Source organism: Peromyscus leucopus, chromosome 17, assembly GCF_004664715.2.
Source record: "Peromyscus leucopus breed LL Stock chromosome 17, UCI_PerLeu_2.1, whole genome shotgun sequence".
NCBI lineage: Eukaryota > Metazoa > Chordata > Mammalia > Rodentia > Cricetidae > Peromyscus > Peromyscus leucopus.
The window spans coordinates 12,533,806-12,550,890 of record NC_051077.1 but is presented as its reverse complement, the minus strand read 5'-3'; the positions used below and the strand labels follow the sequence as shown (position 1 = coordinate 12,550,890).

Below are 17,085 nucleotides of genomic sequence, written 5' to 3'. Positions count from 1 at the left end.
CACGCCCTGTGCAGGGCGAACAAACAGAATTGAGAATCAAGAATGTCTCAGATAGGAAATTGGGTTCTGGTCAGAATAGCAGGGTCTGCCTGTACTGATGGATCACACAGTGGGATGCACCCTGAACCCCTTCATTCTGACTCCCTTCTTATCGAGTGCTGAGACACCACAACATACAGGAATGTAGTAGTGCATTATTTCAGCACTTGGGAGGCTGAGGCAGGAGGATCACAAGTTCAAAGCTGACATGGATGCACTCTCTCTTAAAATAAAGACAAAACAATTTCAGAAGAGTTGCAAGTACCATTTAAATGTGAGGGAGCTGTGCTGGTCACCTGACCTGGTGTGGCTGTGTCCCAGCCCCCTGTGTAGCCGAGTGTGCTTTCCCAGATGTTTATGAACATTATATACAAACATTGCGGTGTACTGTATTATTCCTAAATGTTAATTGATCATCTTGTGTCAGACTCGGTCATGTGTTACGTTTCAGTTTCCAATAGATTGATGAAGTAAAACGAAGCTTTCTTATACTCTAGATAATCACTAAAGAGATCGAAGCCAATGAATGGAAGAAGAAATATGAAGAGACCCGAGAAGAAGTCTTGGAGATGAGGTTAGCCTGGTGCCGGGGTGGAACGTGGATGCCTTTGTGCCCTGTGGGTTCGGTCAGCGATGTTGTCACAGAATCAGTGGCTGACAACGTGAGGGAGGGGCGTTGCTCTTTGCACCGTGCTCTGACCTGCTGCGGGCCGCAGGAATATCCTAAGAACTCAGCTGGTTATGGCAAAGTCACTACCTGGAGGAATCAGGGAATTCCTCCAGAGGAAGCCAAATCCCAAGGAGTTTTTTGGTGTTACTTGGCTTGTTATATTTCAGCTGTATTCTGTTATGAAAATCATGTGTGCCTTCATAGTTTTCCCAATTGATTTTTCCCTAAGAAGGGCTAACAGTGTGGACTGATCACTCTCTGGACATACACATTCCAGGCATTTGGAGAACAGCCTCGGGAAAGGCTTTCTCTGGAATCAGATATCTCCCCTAGCCACTTTCAAGGACTAAAGGAGACATCACCCAGGTGGTCACCCAATTTCCGAGGACTAACAATGATAACAACCCACAGGCGAGTCTCCTGACTTAAGGTAAATTCCACAAGGGGACACCGCCTAGGTCAGGTAGACATTAAGTAATAGCTTTACACAATTTAGCTCAGACCCCTCCTTTCTTACAGCCTTACTAACTTTATAGACCTCTAACTACTTACCTAACTACTTCTAGGAATATTTAGATAACCTTCTGTGCTAACAGCTATGCTCAGCCAGAACTCCCAGTTCAAGCCTCCCTGTAATTATCATTATTGGTAGCATCTGGCCAGGTCCATCACCGGATGGAGGAAAGTACCTTATCAGAGATACCTCCATACTTTCTAAGAATAGACTTAAGCATCCAGCCTACCTGTTTGAGAAGGCCTGGTGGATGTGCTAATTAAGCTTAACTTCCTCCTTTCCCAAATCTTACCTCCAGTTCCAGATCTCCCTTTAACTATCACCAGAGGCATCTACCTGTACACACAGGTTGCCTAGAGACTGAGTACACTTTCCCCCACCCTGCAGAAAAACGGCAGACAGCTTAGACAGATAGGAGCCACAGGAAAAAAGAAGACAGTTTTATTTTCTCCCATTGACCTAGCAACTTATAGATTTTTAACATCTTTTACCAAACACATTTAAGAATATAGTTGTGCGCATAAGATCCCTCTTCTTAGATATTACCAGTATTTAGCTGTGGTGGTATTGTGTTCCCCAAAATATTGGGTACCTTAATAAACTTATCTGGGGTCAGAGAACAGAAAAGCCACTAGTTAGGCAGTGATAGCACACGCCTTTAATCCTAGCATTCTAGAGGCAGAAATCCATCTGGGATCTCTGAGTTCAAGGCCACATTGGAAATAGCCAGGCATGGTGGCTCACGCCTTTAATCCCAGGAAGCAAGTCTTTAATCCTAGGGAGTGATGGTAGAAAGCAGAAAGGTATATAAGGCGTGAGGACCAGAAACTAGAAGCATTTTGGCTGGTTAAGCATTTGGCTGGTTAAGCATTTGGCTGGTTAAGCATTTGGCTGGTTAAGCTTTCAGGCTTTGGAGCAACACAGTTCAGCTGAGATTCATTCTGGATGAGGACTCAGGCTTCCAGTCTGAGGAAACAGGACCAGCTGAGGACTGGTGAGGTGAGGTAGCTGTGGCTTGTTCTGTCTCTCTAACCTTCCAGTATTTACCCCAATAACTGGCCTCAGGTTTGATTTTATTAATAAGAACTTTTAAGATTCCTTCTACATTTAGCCTTTAGTTAAATCATTAGTCACTTCCCCTTTGGGTCAAAAATGGTAATTAACAACTAGTGCCCCTCTTTGTAATTCTTATCAACTCTCCATTTGATCCAGATAGCGGACAATCACTGCCTGAGGAAGTCCAGGCTGAGTGTCCTGGGTGGAGGGGAGGATTGTGATTTTGGGGAGATATATAACTGTAAAGCAGAGAACAGAGAGGAGAGAAAAAAAGAGAATGGAAGAACTAGATGGGTAAGAACTTGAGAGAAACAAACTGAGATGGGGAAGAAGTAGATTGAAGAGCTACAGGAGAGTACTAGAGGAACGAGATGGAAGATGAGAAAGAGCCAGATGGGGAAGAACAAAATGAGGTAGAACGAGAAGAGGAGAGAGGAGACGGGAGGAGATGATATGGGAAGGAACAAGATGGATGAGAACCTAGAAGGGGCAGAACTAGATGAAGGATTTAAGATAGAACCTAGAGGGGATCGTAGACAAGTGCAGAGAGAAATCAGGCTGAAGATGACCTAAATATGAGAGCAGAATATAAACTTATAACTGTCACAGAATAATAAAGTATGTGGACTAAGGAGTTTCGTATACATAGATTCATTTCTTTTCATCAAAGATTAATTATCAGCTGGTTGTAGATTCTTCCCGGACCCTGGGAGGGGACTATCGAGGGGCTGGACCCCCATAGTTCTGGGTATGGTGGCACACACCTTCAGGGCTGGTACTCTAGAGACCGAGGCAGAGGCAGGTGGATCTCTGAACTTGAGGCCAGTCTAGTTTACTTACCAAGGTCTAGGATGGCCAGAGCTACATAGAGAGGTCCCATCTCCAAAAAGAAGGAAGTCAGAGCTGGTATGGACTAGCTATTTTTCAAATACCATAGCTTCTTTGGGTTATTTACAACATCATGTGCAAACAGAACTCATATAATTCTTAACTTTTTAAAGAATGGCAGAAGTCTATTTAAAAATATCCATTTGCAATAAAGAGTAATACAGTTTCCTGATACATTCGATGATGGAGGTGTTGAGATTAGTAAAAGCAAAATCAATGGGCTTTAAATAGAAATCTTTTAGCCATGATGGTGGTGGTGATGGTGAGGTTTCAATCCCAGCACTCTGGAGACTGGGGCAAGAGGACTACCACAGTTTGAGGCCAGCCTGGGCCCCACAACAAGTTCCAGACCAGTCAGGGCTACACATTTGTCTCAGAGATTTGTGCCCCTCCCCCAAAGAAACATTTTTGTCTTTTTCCTGTCCAGTCTAGAAATGTATATGAGTCAGTGCATTACTAAAGATAACCTCAGAGAAGAGGAGAAAGCATAATCCTCTCCAGCGAGCACCAGAGTGCAGACGAGATATTTTAAACATGACTGCTGTGATTGGTGGCTCCTGTATTATGTGGTTTTGGAGGACTTCCTGGTTGGAGGCCCGGCACTGGGCTTCGAACAGCCTTGCTGTTAATGAGCGTACAGTAGCCACCATAAGGACCTGGAGTGCAGAGTCCAGCTTGGTGGACGCACCAGGAAGGGGCAGGTGCAGGAAGGATCACCAAGCCCTGGGTCGTCAGAATAACCATGCTTCACTGAGAGAAAGGCCAGCTCGAGGGCTCGATCGTCAGACTCTCCAAAAAGTGAAATATTTGTGGGAGGAGGACACAAGATCAAACTTGTCACTGAACCAGAGGAGAACAGTGCTTGGAAAGGTGGATGGGCCAGGAAAGATGGAAGTCAGAATGGATCTCATAGGAGGGGCTCTGAAGAACGTCTTTAACTTAAAAAGGTTGTCTGACAGTATTTAAATAGAAAAAAGTGAAGACAGTTGTTTTCACAAAAGGCTTATGTTCTAGCTGGTCCTCTGTTGCTGTGAAAAACACCATGGCCCAAAGCAGCTTGGGAGAGCGAATGAAGGGTTTCGGCTTACACTCTCAGGTCTTGGCCATCATGAAGGGAAAGTCAGAGCAGGAACTAAGGCAGGAACCGTGGAGGCATGCTCCTTACTGGCTTGCTCAGCTGGCTTTCTCACAGAGCCAGAGTGCCTGCTGAGGGACAGGGACGCCGGGCTGCTCCGTGGGCTGGGCCCTCACACATCAATCAAGAGAATCGCGGGAGGGCACCGGCCACTGTGGTCAAGACAGTTCTTCAGTTGAGGTTCTCTCTTCCCAGGAGACTCGAGGTTGTATCGAGTTGACAATTGAAATCTAACCAGTATATTAAACACGAGATTATCAAAAGCTTTTGGAGTTCAGGATGCAGCCCAGGGGTAGAGCGCATACTTAGCTTGTGGGAGCCTAGGGCTCCATTCCTAGCACCAAAGACATAAGCCTTCTTCATTTAATTTCCTTTCTTCCTTTTTAGCTTGTGCTAAGAACATTTAACCTTTCAGAACTTTATTAACCTTATGTATATAGGAAAAAACCAAAGAAGGGAAACAGAGTGAAGATGTGGTTATGTGCATGTTAATTATCAGCTCATGAATTTGTTTCAGACAGTAGTCCTCTGACTTCATCTTCTTTCTTCTGATAACAGAACAAGTTTTAGTGTTAGGATTATAATACATTACTTTTTTTCTTTTTAGGAAAATTGTGGCTGAATATGAAAAGACCATTGCCCAAATGATTGGTAAGGAGAAAGATTTTTTTGTTTTTTGTTTTGTTTTGTGAGCATGAGCCATAGAACCTATCTGAGCCTGTTTGGATTGTCATAACAATAGACAAACACTTGTTTTTACAGTTTTGGAATCTGTGGAGTCTAAGCTGAGGCTCTGGCAGATTCTGTGTCTGGAAGGGGCCCATCACCCTCGGTACCTTCCCACTTAATCATTACGTCCTTCCTGGAGGAGATGGTTAGCTTTCTGAAGCCTTATTTTCTTTCTTTAGTTTTAAAGATATATTGACGTATTTGTACATGTGTGTGCGTGTGTGCTGCACAAGTTTACGTGCACCAGGTACCCGTGGAAACTGCAGGAGGATTTCAGATCATCCGGAACTGGAGTCACAGGTGGTTGTGAGCTGCCTAATGAGGGTACTAGGAACTGAACCCGGGTACTCGACAAAAACAATACATGCCCTTAACTGCTCAGCCCCCTCTCCAGACCCTTTCTGGCCTTTTCAAAGTGACATGTAAAACTGTACATATTGTGGGGAACAGTGTGGTACTCTGTGCATGAATACAGTGGCCAGTGATTAAGCTGTTACAGCTAGCATTTCCACTTCCTTAGCCGTTTGTCATTTCAAGGCAGGTGAATAGCACCCCTGCACTCAGGAGGCAGAGACAGGCAGATGTCTGTGAGTTCAAGGCCAGCCTGGGCTACACAGCAAGTTCTAGGCCAGCCAGGGCTACATAGAGAGACCTAAAAAAAAAAAAAGAGAGAGACACTTGTCATTTCTTTGGGAACATTCGAATTCCTGTGTACTTTCTAATTCTTTATAAAGTATATAACAACTGGTAGGTGGAAGTCATCCTACTTTATTATAGGACACTCAAGCTTACTCTTCTGCCTTCTGATACTCATTCGCCAGCCGTCCTCTGTCCGTCTCCCAGCCTACCTTTCCAAGCCTCTCGGGACCACCATTCTGCCCTCTACACCTATAGGATGAGCTCATTTAGCCTCTGGGAACGTTTAGTGTTTGTCCTCCTGTGTCTGGCTTATTTAATACAGTGTTCTCTGGGCTGGGCTCTCCCTTCTGTAGGTTCTGATTCTGTCTGTTCTCATGACTTGTTTCCATATGTTTTCTCACCACTCTGACCAAAATACATGATTATAAACGGAAGAGAAATGGCGTATTTTGGCTCACGGTTTCCGAGAGTCCATTCTAGAGTCACTGGGCCCCATGTGCTTGGACAGAACATGGTGTTGGTGGGAGTATGTGACCAACCAGAGAGCGGAGAGGAGCAGGTAGGGCAAGATAATGCCCTTCAAAGACACCCTAGGGCAGCATTGAACTCACTGTCTAGTCCACACTGGCTTTGAACTCAGCGTTTCTAGCTCCGTGTCCCGAGTCCCGGCATGGCAGGTCTGTGCTCTGCACTTAGTGAGTCTTTTGTCCGGTGTGATGTGGTAGCTCACTGCAGGTGCTGATCTCCCTCCTTCAGACCCAGCGCAGAGCGCGTAGACAGTAACAGTGACCGGTTCTCAGTACCGAGCATCCAGCCTTGTTGAGTTGCCGCTCTGAGGCTTGGCTCTTACATGACTCTATTCTGGCCTTGCAGCATTTAAGTACTGAAAAGATTTCCCCACTGTCCACTGATAGCGGATGATAAAAGATTACTGTATCGTGGCCGGGCGGTGGTGGCGCACGCCTTTAATCCCAGCACTCGGGAGGCAGAGCCAGGCGGATCTCTGTGAGTTCAAGGCCAGCCTGGGCTACCAAGTGAGTCCCAGGAAAGGCGCAAAGCTACACAGAGAAACCCTGTCTCGAAAAACCAAAAAAAGAAAAAAGAAAAAAAAAAAAAAAAAGATTACTGTATCGTTTATTATCAAGCAGAATCCTTGTGCACAAACATCACAGGACAGATGGGGAATCTGAACCGAGTCGCCAGCCTCCGCTTACATTCCCCTGCGTCTTGTTCCTGGCCAACCCCCCCCCCACACACACACACACACACAAGCACATGCACACGCCTCCGCTCTGCCTTTTCTTTCCATCACTGTTCATCCCAATGAAAGCCCCGCCTCTTGGACCAAAACGCTCCACTCAATTGGCTAGCCGGCCGGTGACAGAATTCCTGTAACAGTCCACACCACCAGCCTTCCCAGCCTGGCCTTGGCCCTGGCTGGCTGCCCTGTGCGGCCCCCATCCCCAGTCCCTGCTGGGTACCTGCTCCAGCCTCTGCTCCGAGAGGCCACTCTGTGAACACCGGCTCTGTCCCCACCCCGGGCATCCTGCCTTCACTTGTCAGGGCGTGTATCCTCCCAGTAGACTAGGCGGTCCAGAGAGGGGAGACACCCAGGCCACGCCCCCTTCTCCAGAGTCCCATTCACTTTGTCCCCTTTGACTTGTGGCTCTCAGAAGACGAGCAGAGGACGAGCATGACCTCTCAGAAGAGTTTCCAGCAGCTGACGATGGAGAAGGAGCAGGCCCTGGCTGACCTGAACTCTGTCGAAAGGTCCCTTTCTGATCTCTTCAGGAGATACGAAAACCTGAAAGGCGTGCTGGAAGGATTCAAGAAGGTAGGCTTGGAAGGCCTTCCGCCATGTCTCCCTGGTGGTGGGGCGGTTTCTGTCAGAGGGACGGGCAGCCTTTTGTGTGGGGCTGAGGCTTGCCCGGCTCCTTCCTCTTGATGGTTCACCTTTTGATGTTAGTAAAAGTGGAAGAGATCTTAGCTCACTGAACGGGGCCAGGCTGTGTACTACGGGAGAAGTGAGTGGGATCGCTCAGTTGTACTGTCAGAAGGATCGTGGAATTCTTTTCTTGGTAGGTCTAATGCGGGCCCTTCTGTACGTGACGTGCTTTATGACTTCAGGCTTGTGGTCCTGACTAACATTCAGGAAGCTGAGACAGAAGGATTACAAAGCCAGAGCCAGGCAGGGTTGTAAAATGAGATCTGCCTTAGAACACCAAATGCTACAGATTAATTAATTAATTAATTAACTTAATTAATTTAATTAAAAAGATGGGGCTGGCCAGTGATCTAATATAGGGATTGAGAAAGAAGCTGCATTGGCAAGTTGAAGCCCTGGGTACCAATGCGGATTAGGACATGGAGAAACTCCATAGGCTTTCTTTATGGAGGCTGCACAAGCCCTTTGAGGTTGCTGTGGACTTTGAATTAAACACATCTCCACTAAGCAGGCTTTCCCGTAAAACAAAACAAAACCCCCCCAAGCCACCCTTGGGGTACACTGTGCAAGAGAAACAAAAGAGACTACATGTTCGTTTTGAATTTTCACTTTGGAATAGAATGAAGAAGCCCTGAAGAAATGCGCTCAGGACTACTTAGCTAGAGTTAAGCAGGAAGAGCAGCGGTACCAGGCCCTGAAGGTTCACGCCGAGGAGAAACTGGACCGGTAAGAGCCAGTTTTAAATGTGCGCCGCACCTGCTTACTGTTGCAGGTGGAGGCGGACACTGTTTGGTCTGCAAAGTAACATGCTTGCAGCTTCAGGGCGCCTGCGTGCTCGTGTGGGTGCGTGGGTGCGTGGGTGCGTGGGTGTGTTTTATTTCTCTACATGGTTAAAACATTGGAGTATAAAAAGGCGTGTATGTGCACACAGCATCCCTCTGTGTCTCACCTCTTTAGCTCATTCGTGTTGCTCTTCTGTGTTTTTCCTCAGACACACATGCTAACCCCCTTGGTTTCTCTTTCCCAAGGCTGCTCTCAAACTCTCAGAGATCCAGCTGCCTTTGCTGGCAGTAAGGGGCATGTGCCACCATGGTCAGCTCCCACCCTCTTTTTTTTTTTTAAGCTACAAAGCAATACCGTATGTGTGTTTTGTAAAAATGGGAGATTCTCTCCTTTCCACACCTTTCTGGCTTCTCATCAAGGATTTGCTGCGTGTCCTTGGCTTGTCCTTGTGCTTTTAGAAACTGCCCCAGATGGTTTGGTGTCCTTTTGTCCGTTGTAGCTTTGAGATCTATATCAAAGCGGCCTGCAGATTCCCCTTCTTACTCACTAGCATATTAGAGCCACTTTCCAAGTCAGAACTCAGAGCTCAGTCTGGTCCCTTTATCAGAGGGCAGGCTCTCTTTTAAAAGCTTCACCGACGTTTATTGTTTGTGTGTGAGTGTTTCGCCTGCATGCAAGTCTGTGCGTCACGTGCGTGCCTGATGACGCCCGTGGAGACCAGAAGAGAGTGTTGGGTCCCTCGGAACTGAAGTGACTGCTGGTGGTGAGCCACCATGTGGGTGCTGGGGATGGAACCCAGGTCCTCTGCCAGAGCAGCCGGTGCTCTTGACCACTGGGCCATCTCTCCAGCACCGTAACGTTTCTTCCCTGATGGACGTTTGCAATGGTTCACTCTCCCTGTTGAAAACAGCTACATTAGCAGAGTCGTTCTGGGAAGGGAGCTAAAAATGGACCTGCTGTGGCCTAAGGCCACATGTGTGTTTGTTTTCTTCATCCCCACACGATGGCCTCCATCTTTCCCACGGCACGTGATCCTGTCTTTTTGCATTCGTAGGACAAGACCATAAACTGCACTGTTTGAATAGGTCAGTGACAGAAACACCCACTTACCAGGCAGAAGATTCTGGCTTCAGTCCCCTACACCTGCCACATAAAAAGCTTATTTTAATTTGTATGTCTTTTATTGATGGTGAAGTTTTAGCATCTTTTTACCAATTAACCGGATGGTTACTAAGTGACATGCTATTTCCTCTTGCATCTCATTGATAAAGACACTCCCGAGGGCTGTAACTCCCAGACACCAGTATCTCTACTCTGTGTTTAGGGCAACAGTGTTGACCGTGGAAAAAACTGGAACTCTTACCTAGGAGAGCCTGTCAGCAAGGCAGTGTTTAGCCCTGCAGTCTAAGAAAAATGTTAGGGCTGACATGGAGGCTTTGATGTGGAGTTGCCTTTATACACCGTTTCAGTGGGGAGGACGTTTGTTGAGTGACTCCAATACGATATGATGGTGTGCAGAATAACCCAGCCACCGTTGTACCAGACCCTTTAAAGTTAGGCTTGTCATAAAAAATGCAGTCATGTCATTTTCCCATGAAATACAAACTTTGTAGGACATTGCCGTCCTTGAGTTTGATCCTGCTGTCGGGATGTGCCATGGAAATTTGTAAGACTTTGTTCCCGGGCTTTCCTCTCAGTTCTTTGGAGTCTGGGGTTTTGTGGAAGTCGGTCATCAGTGTGCCCTGAGTCTCTTTGTTCCCCATGGCTGACCATGTGCTTCTTCTTCTGCAAACAAACCCAACCCTCCCATCCCAGAGCCAACGAAGAGATTGCTCAGGTTCGCTCCAAGGCCAAGGCTGAGAGCGCGGCTCTCCATGCTGGACTCCGGAAAGAGCAGATGAGGGTGGAGTCCCTGGAACGGGCCCTTCAGCAGAAGGTAGGCGAGGGCCCTGTCCTGGAGGGGTTCTTCGGGTTGATACAGAGACGTCGGCTGCGATCCTCCTCTGTGGCTCACTTCGCTTGCCATGGACCTGGAGGAAAGTGGCCTTGTCCTTTTTACACGGACGCTCCAGGCCAGCTCCTTTATGAGCCGATTCGGGGGACACTCGTCACATCGTTAACCAAGGCTAAGGGGAGCCATCAGCCATAGGCAGGATTCCAGGGGGAAGGTTGTGTTTTAGCTGGAGTTCAGGGGCTTGGACGCTTAGTCACAAGCTTGCCTTTCATCCCCTCTGGTTTTGTACAGTACGCGAATCAGCTTCTCTTCCGTTGCTACAAGTCATCAGTTTTCAGAGCCGACGTGCCCTCCAGGGACACAAGGCCATGTCTAGAGACTAATTTGGCTGTTGTGACTGGGAGATGCTAGTAGCCCCGAAGTGGGTAGAGGCCAGAAATGCTGCCAGGCATCCTGTAATGGACAGGATAGCCCAACCCATCAAATCTCGGCCCAACATAATAGATGCTGAAAAATTGCGGCAGAGAAATTGAAAGCAGAGATAATGTCACCAGGCTCGGGACTGGCTGCTTGCCATTGGTCATGCCAGTGATGGCAGAGAGACGAGGTGTTGAGGTAACCTTGGAGGCGCGCGCGGCGCGCCCAAGTTGAGTTGGGAGTGCTTTATGGAGGCAGGTGTTGGGTACCAGTCTGAAGCCCGCCTTGGCTCCTACTCGCCTAACTGGGCTTGGTGGAGCATACTTGATCCTGTTCCTAATCCCCCTTCTCAGGATGCTCTTCCCTTCTGCATACCACTTCCTCGGGGCATCTGTGTCCACGCGTGCCCCCCTTGGAGTTACATATACATCCCGGGTGGGTTGGAAGGGCAGCTGCTCCAGGGCCTCTTCTGATCCCTCACTACTGTGGGAGAAGCCCTCCTTAATGCCCAGTCTCCATGACACACCAGTTGGATTTCTCGCTGCTCGGCGGGGTTCGGCCTTTCTCCTCCTTCAACGTTTGACTCTCTGTGTCGGCGCATGGGCGTTCGATGCACTGATGCCCTTTGGCTCGTGGCTTGTGTCTGGTGGCCCGGACTCAGGCTCTGGAATCCCAGGCCCTGAAGCTGTTGGTAGACGGAAGTGAAATCCATGAACGTGTGTGTTAGTAAGTGAGCGCTCAGCAAGAGAACCCAGATGCTGAGGTTTATGGGCTGCAGGCTCCCCTCTCCCTCAGCTCGGTGCCGTGCGGTGCCGTGAGCACACGTTGATGGATGGAACGCATTTGGTCTTCTGCCTCTGAGGACTGGGGGGCGGGGGGGGACACACGGGGGACGGGACACGACACCTAGGAATGGCCCAGCCACTGACTTTTCCTCTTGGAACACAAGGCGGCCTGCAACAGTCATCTCCTCTGTCTTTCAGAACCAAGAGATTGAAGAACTGACGAAAATCTGTGACGAGCTGATCGCAAAGCTGGGGAAGACGGACTGAGGTGTCCCGTCCTCCTCCTCCTGCGGGCCGTGTCAGATCGGAGTCTGGCTGCTTGTGTCGTGACCACAGTTATCTTGCCTTATCCAGAAGTAACCCCTCCTTTGCAGAGAAAGACAACTTTTTACAAAGCACACGCCTGCTGCTGCTGCTCCCGCTTCGCCGCCCCTGCCGCCGCCGCTGGAGCCTGGCTGCCGGGGAAGGAGCGACGGGACTGGGACGGGACGCAGAGGCCCGCACGTCCAGGCTGTCGCTTCCGTGAGAATGGGCTGCTGGGTCCAGCGTGTGCTGCTCCATCGCCAGTTCGTCTTCACCTTTCCCGAGTTTGTGAAATTTCTAATTTTGTGGCAACTGTGTGCGATTACCTTCCCAGCACACATTTGATATTTTTATGACCTGGTTAATCTTTTAAAATTTCAATATCCGCAGTTTTATTGAAGGAGACAGTTTGGCCTATGGCTACTAACAGTGAGACTCTGAGTTCCCTTTTATTTCCAGACTTTTACTCGTGCACGTACCTCTCTACATGCCGCTGCTTTTCCCCTGAGGCGTATTCAGATAAGAATTTCTAGGGAGGAGCCTAGTCACAGAAATAAATACAGATCCTTCTTTCGAAGCAGAACCCTAGGTCTAAAAGCCAGCTTCAGACTCTGTAGGAGCTGACCACATGGCCCTGTTGCTAGAGTACTTCCTGTACACAAAGGCCCTGGGTTTGGTCCCCAGAACTACAAAAACTGGATATTGTAGTGCATGCCTGTTATCCTAACACTCCAGAAGTGGAGGCAGGAGGATCAGAAGTTCAAGGTCATCCTCAACTACATAGCCGCTTGGAGGCCAGCCTGGGCTATATGAGACCATGTTTAAAAAGGGGTGAATGGAAGCATGGGGACATCTTAGCTTTTGGGAGACTAGGGCAGGCAAATCACTCGAACCTGGGATTTAAGGACAGCACCGCACTAGGCAATGTAGACCTTTTCTCAGAAATCAAACACCCAAACCAACACTTGAGTCAGGGTGGGGAGATTGGGGATATGAAGATCAGGGACATGGGTTTCGTGTTCAAGGTAGACTCCGCTGTGCCGTTTGCTGCCCAGTACTGGACACCCCCCAGACCCCAGCATGGCCCTTTGTGCTCACAATGAAAGTAGCTTCTCACATCCACCAACAGCTCAGAGCTGGCATTTGATGGATGTGTCCACCTGGGGGCAGTCTCTAATAAGACAAAATCAGCTGTGGTTATCTATTTGAAATACACACAAAAGGGACTTGGGAAAGGGTCAGCTGATCTTGTTCACAGATAAGGGCATCCCTAAGGACCAGTTAGAGGGTAAAGGACTGGTTTTCTGTGTTTACAAGCATGGCGCACTTCCGAGACTTCAAAACAGCAGCAAGTGTTTTCATACTTGAGGTGGACTTTTAAATAAAACAGGCAGTAAAAAGTCATGTGACTCATGCCCCAAATCACTTGAATGCTGGGGAGGGCAGTACAGGAGAAGGTCCACACAGACAGAATGAAGTTCTGTTAACTCACACCGGGGGACATTAACCCCCAAATAGAGACCTCCCACATGGATGCCCGTGAGTTCCTTTCCATTTGATAGGCAAAAACCAAATCCATTCAAGTTGTCATGAATTTTTTGCCTTAATCTTCTCCCCTGGGTTGTCGTGGTAAAAATGCACTATTCAGTACACAGATATTTTCCTCCTTGTAAAACTGTTGCATGAGCCAACTCCAGAAATGAGCTGTGCCTCGTGGAGAACCTCTGTAGATCTTAGAAACAGTATCCCTTTAGCAGTGTGTTACCATGTGGGCGCAAGCTTTTTAGCTCTAGGGAGTGAGTAATGTCTTCTCCAGCTAGAAATCCCATTTTGTCAATATGCATTTATTATAACTGGTGCTTAGGTTAGGCTGCATTTGGAGGCCTACTGTCTTAACATTTTTGTACAAAAACACCAACACAAGTTATCTGTGGTTGGAGAAACGGCTTGACAATCAGCGGGACCCTGAATTTGGTCACAGTGGCCTAATGGGAAGGCTGTCGCTGTAGACATACCGCCGGGTTCAAGTGTCTTCGAGGGGCCTGACCAGCGTCCACTTAGCTCTCTTCCGCAAGAGTAGTTCATTTTGCATTTCGAGAAACACCCACAGAAGTCTCTGCTGCAGTGTTACGGTGGTGTCTATGTGTGTGTGTGTGTGTGTGTGTGTGTGTGTGTGTGTGTGTGTGTGTGTGGTTTTTTTGTAATGGCTTTTTTTTTATTTTTATTTTTTCGCAGTACTGGGAATTGTACCCAGGGTCTTGAACGTGCTAGGCAAGTACTTTACTGTGGAGCGCTACATCTCTGGCCCCGGCCCTCTTTTTAAGCTGGTTCCTCTGCTGTATGTTACAGAGCCTAGGAGAGGCGTGGTGCCCCCTCTTCCCTGCCACGCTGGCGGAAGAGACTCCTTGAAAAACAAGCCCTGCTAAATGAAGTTGCTGTACAGGGGACATAAAATAGTCCTGTAAGCAATATTTGCCAGTGGCCTCTTAGTCATCACCCATTACCAGGAAATGTCCGCAACTTCTGGCTTATGGATACTCTCCAACAAGCATAAAAATGTAGCTCTTGCCCAGCTGGCAAATTAAGAAAATATACTAGGCAGAGTAAAGTATATTTATTTTTCTTTTAATTAAATGAGCCCTAAAAAGGCTCTTAGCGCTCTAGAGAGTAAAAAAAATATAAAGTTTCCTTCAACACATGCTGGGGGCCACATACTTGTTTGTTAGGCAATTAAAAGTGGGGATCAGGCATGGTGGCACACTCCTATAATCCTAGCATTCTGGAGGCACAGGCGGGGACCAGAAGTTGAGGCCTGCCTGGGCTTTACAATGAGACCCTGTCTACCAAGACTTAAGAGCTGAGGGTGTGACTCAGTGGCTGCCTTTGCTCACTGTGCCCAAGGCGTTGGTGTCAACCCCAACTTTGTAAAAATAAATAACAAAAAACTTCAAACACGAGGGTCGTGGGTGCTGCTGGCTCAGAAAGTGGTGTGGGACCATTAGGTGGTCTTGTTGAGACTCTCGGCATAGACCTAAAATGAGTTCTACTTCGCCAAAGTGTAGACGGCTTTGACCTGTCAGTGTCACAGCTTACCGTGCTGTTACTCTGTTTGGAGACTGGTCACTTCCCTAAATTTTGTATGGCGTGTGCTTGGCGCGCCAGTGTGGAGTCAGGCATCTTCAGAACCAGACCAAATTAGGAAACGCAGAAGCCCGCGGTGTGGAGCTCTGCCCCGGCAGGGGATTCCTGTCGTTGAGGATTATAGTTCAAGCTCAACTTTCTTTCCAGCCAGGGCCCCCTTCCTTCCTCCCTGGGCAGACTTGCCGCTGCCCACGCACAAATGCTCACTCACTGGGCAGCCCTGGGTTGACCACAGTAGACCAGGGCCCCTCCGCAGCTCCCAGGCATCGGCAAAGTTCAGGGCGCAAAGTTCAGGGTGCATTGGATTGAAAGTGACGCGGACCTTCTGCCTTCCCTCCCCTAGTTCTTAGTCTCGTGTCAGTTGTGATCTGTGAATCAGTCATTCCTGCTGTCTGTAGGTCTGTGACCCTCTGAGCTTGCTCTCAGGTTTCTTTTCTTCTTGGGAAGAGAGAATGTAGGTGTTGAAAGAGTAAATGATTCAGGCAAGGAGTTTAAGGATGTATATATTGTGGAGACTTTTAACGATAGGAGATTACTATTTACTGACTGAAGAACAGATAACGTCTGGGAATCCCAGGACACCAAGCCAAAGGTCTAAGAAATCATCTTTCAAAGAGTTTTCATAATGAAGTTATTTAAAGGAAACTGATGTTCACAAACATCAGTTTGGCTGGCCTCCAGATTCCAGTTACTTTTAAAAACCCATTTCCCAGGGCTGGGGATGTAGTTCAGTTGGTGGCACAGTTGCCCGGCACGCTTGAGTCCCCGGATTCTATCCCCAGTGCTGGGGAGGGGCAAGCATTTACCACTAAATTCTTCGGGGTCCCATATGGATTGTAAAGGGAAATAAATGTATAGAAACAGCATTTCTCCTTCTCAGTTCCCTTCTGAAACACAGTCCAGAGCACAGGCAAGCACTTGGCATTGCAGAGACTAAAGATTGCACCTTCTAGTAGTTTCTACCTGAATGCATCCCCTCTCTGTGCCTGCCAGCATGCAGTTAGATCTGGATAAATAAGATTCCTGAGGAATGACTTTCTTAACTATTCTATGGTTTCAGCTTTATGTAAACACATATATTCTGGTTCTAGTTCCACGATGAAGATGCTGCTGTAATGCTGGCCTTAGGTAGTCTGTATGATGCTTTAACTGCTCAGAGGAGGCCAGGCATGGGACTGAGGTGTGGCCTGAACCTTCCCTGTATGGAGTCTTCAATACCGACTGTCCAGATACCACTCTGTCCCTCTGCCTTTTGGTGGTATCTGAACATGCTCAACAAAAGTTCTTCCTCCTCTTCATGTAAGTCACTGACTCTATTTGTGAATCATTTCCAAACAGACACATAGAAATTTGAACTCTGAAAGCCACATCTGATCCAGATACAGGGCAGCGTCTAGGTCACACCTGCAGCCTCAGCTTGGTCCTTTGCCACCCTGGGGACAGGACTCAGGCATTCTGATAAGTCCCCTAGGCGGCAGGCAGCTTTCCAGTATCGCTGTTAGCAAGTCAGTGTTTGCCAGTAGATATCCACTGTGCTAACGTGCCAAGTGTTTATTGCACGTCTGCTTCCACTGTGTTCTCCAGTGCCCTGAAGTGTGCGAGGAGCCCTTCACCGGGTCGGGGGGACACGCCGCATTGACTCCTGTTGTCAGGGCTGTGTTGTGTGGAATAATCATCCTCATAGATTTTATACACATAGTAATTTCCCTTTTTATATGTCAGGTAAATATTTGTAAAAGTTATACTCACACAAAAGAATTATTATGATAATTACTAATATATTTTTTCCATGTTTCATTGCCTGAATAAAAACTGTTTACCACTGTTAAATCTCTGGGGTATGTTTTTCTGGTCGTCAGATGTTTTAATCCTTGAGTATTTATGGTAGGGTAGCCTCTCATGAGTTCCATATTTCTGTCTGAAAATAGAAAACATGACATTTTCCTACACTCGTTTTCTGGGGCTTCATGCATTTCATTGGGCATGTAATTGAAAACAAAACAAACTCCGGAATTCAGACCTCGCCATGCAAACCACCATGACGGCATCTGTGCAAACAGAATTCCTGCTGAGTGTTCCTCGGTGTC

General features: G+C 47.8%; 1 protein-coding gene across 1 annotated transcript in view; it reads left to right on the top strand.

The window, feature by feature from the left end:
• Positions 1-16,828, top strand: part of Tacc1 (transforming acidic coiled-coil containing protein 1) — a 59,499-nt gene extending 42,671 nt beyond the window's left edge. Inside the window, 6 exon segments of the mRNA XM_028854843.2 lie at positions 537-613; positions 4,910-4,953; positions 7,344-7,504; positions 8,235-8,341; positions 10,214-10,334; positions 11,753-16,828. Coding sequence (XP_028710676.1) covers positions 537-613; positions 4,910-4,953; positions 7,344-7,504; positions 8,235-8,341; positions 10,214-10,334; positions 11,753-11,821 — 579 coding nt within the window. The 3' untranslated portion in view covers positions 11,822-16,828.
• Positions 16,829-17,085: the final 257 nt, after the last annotated feature.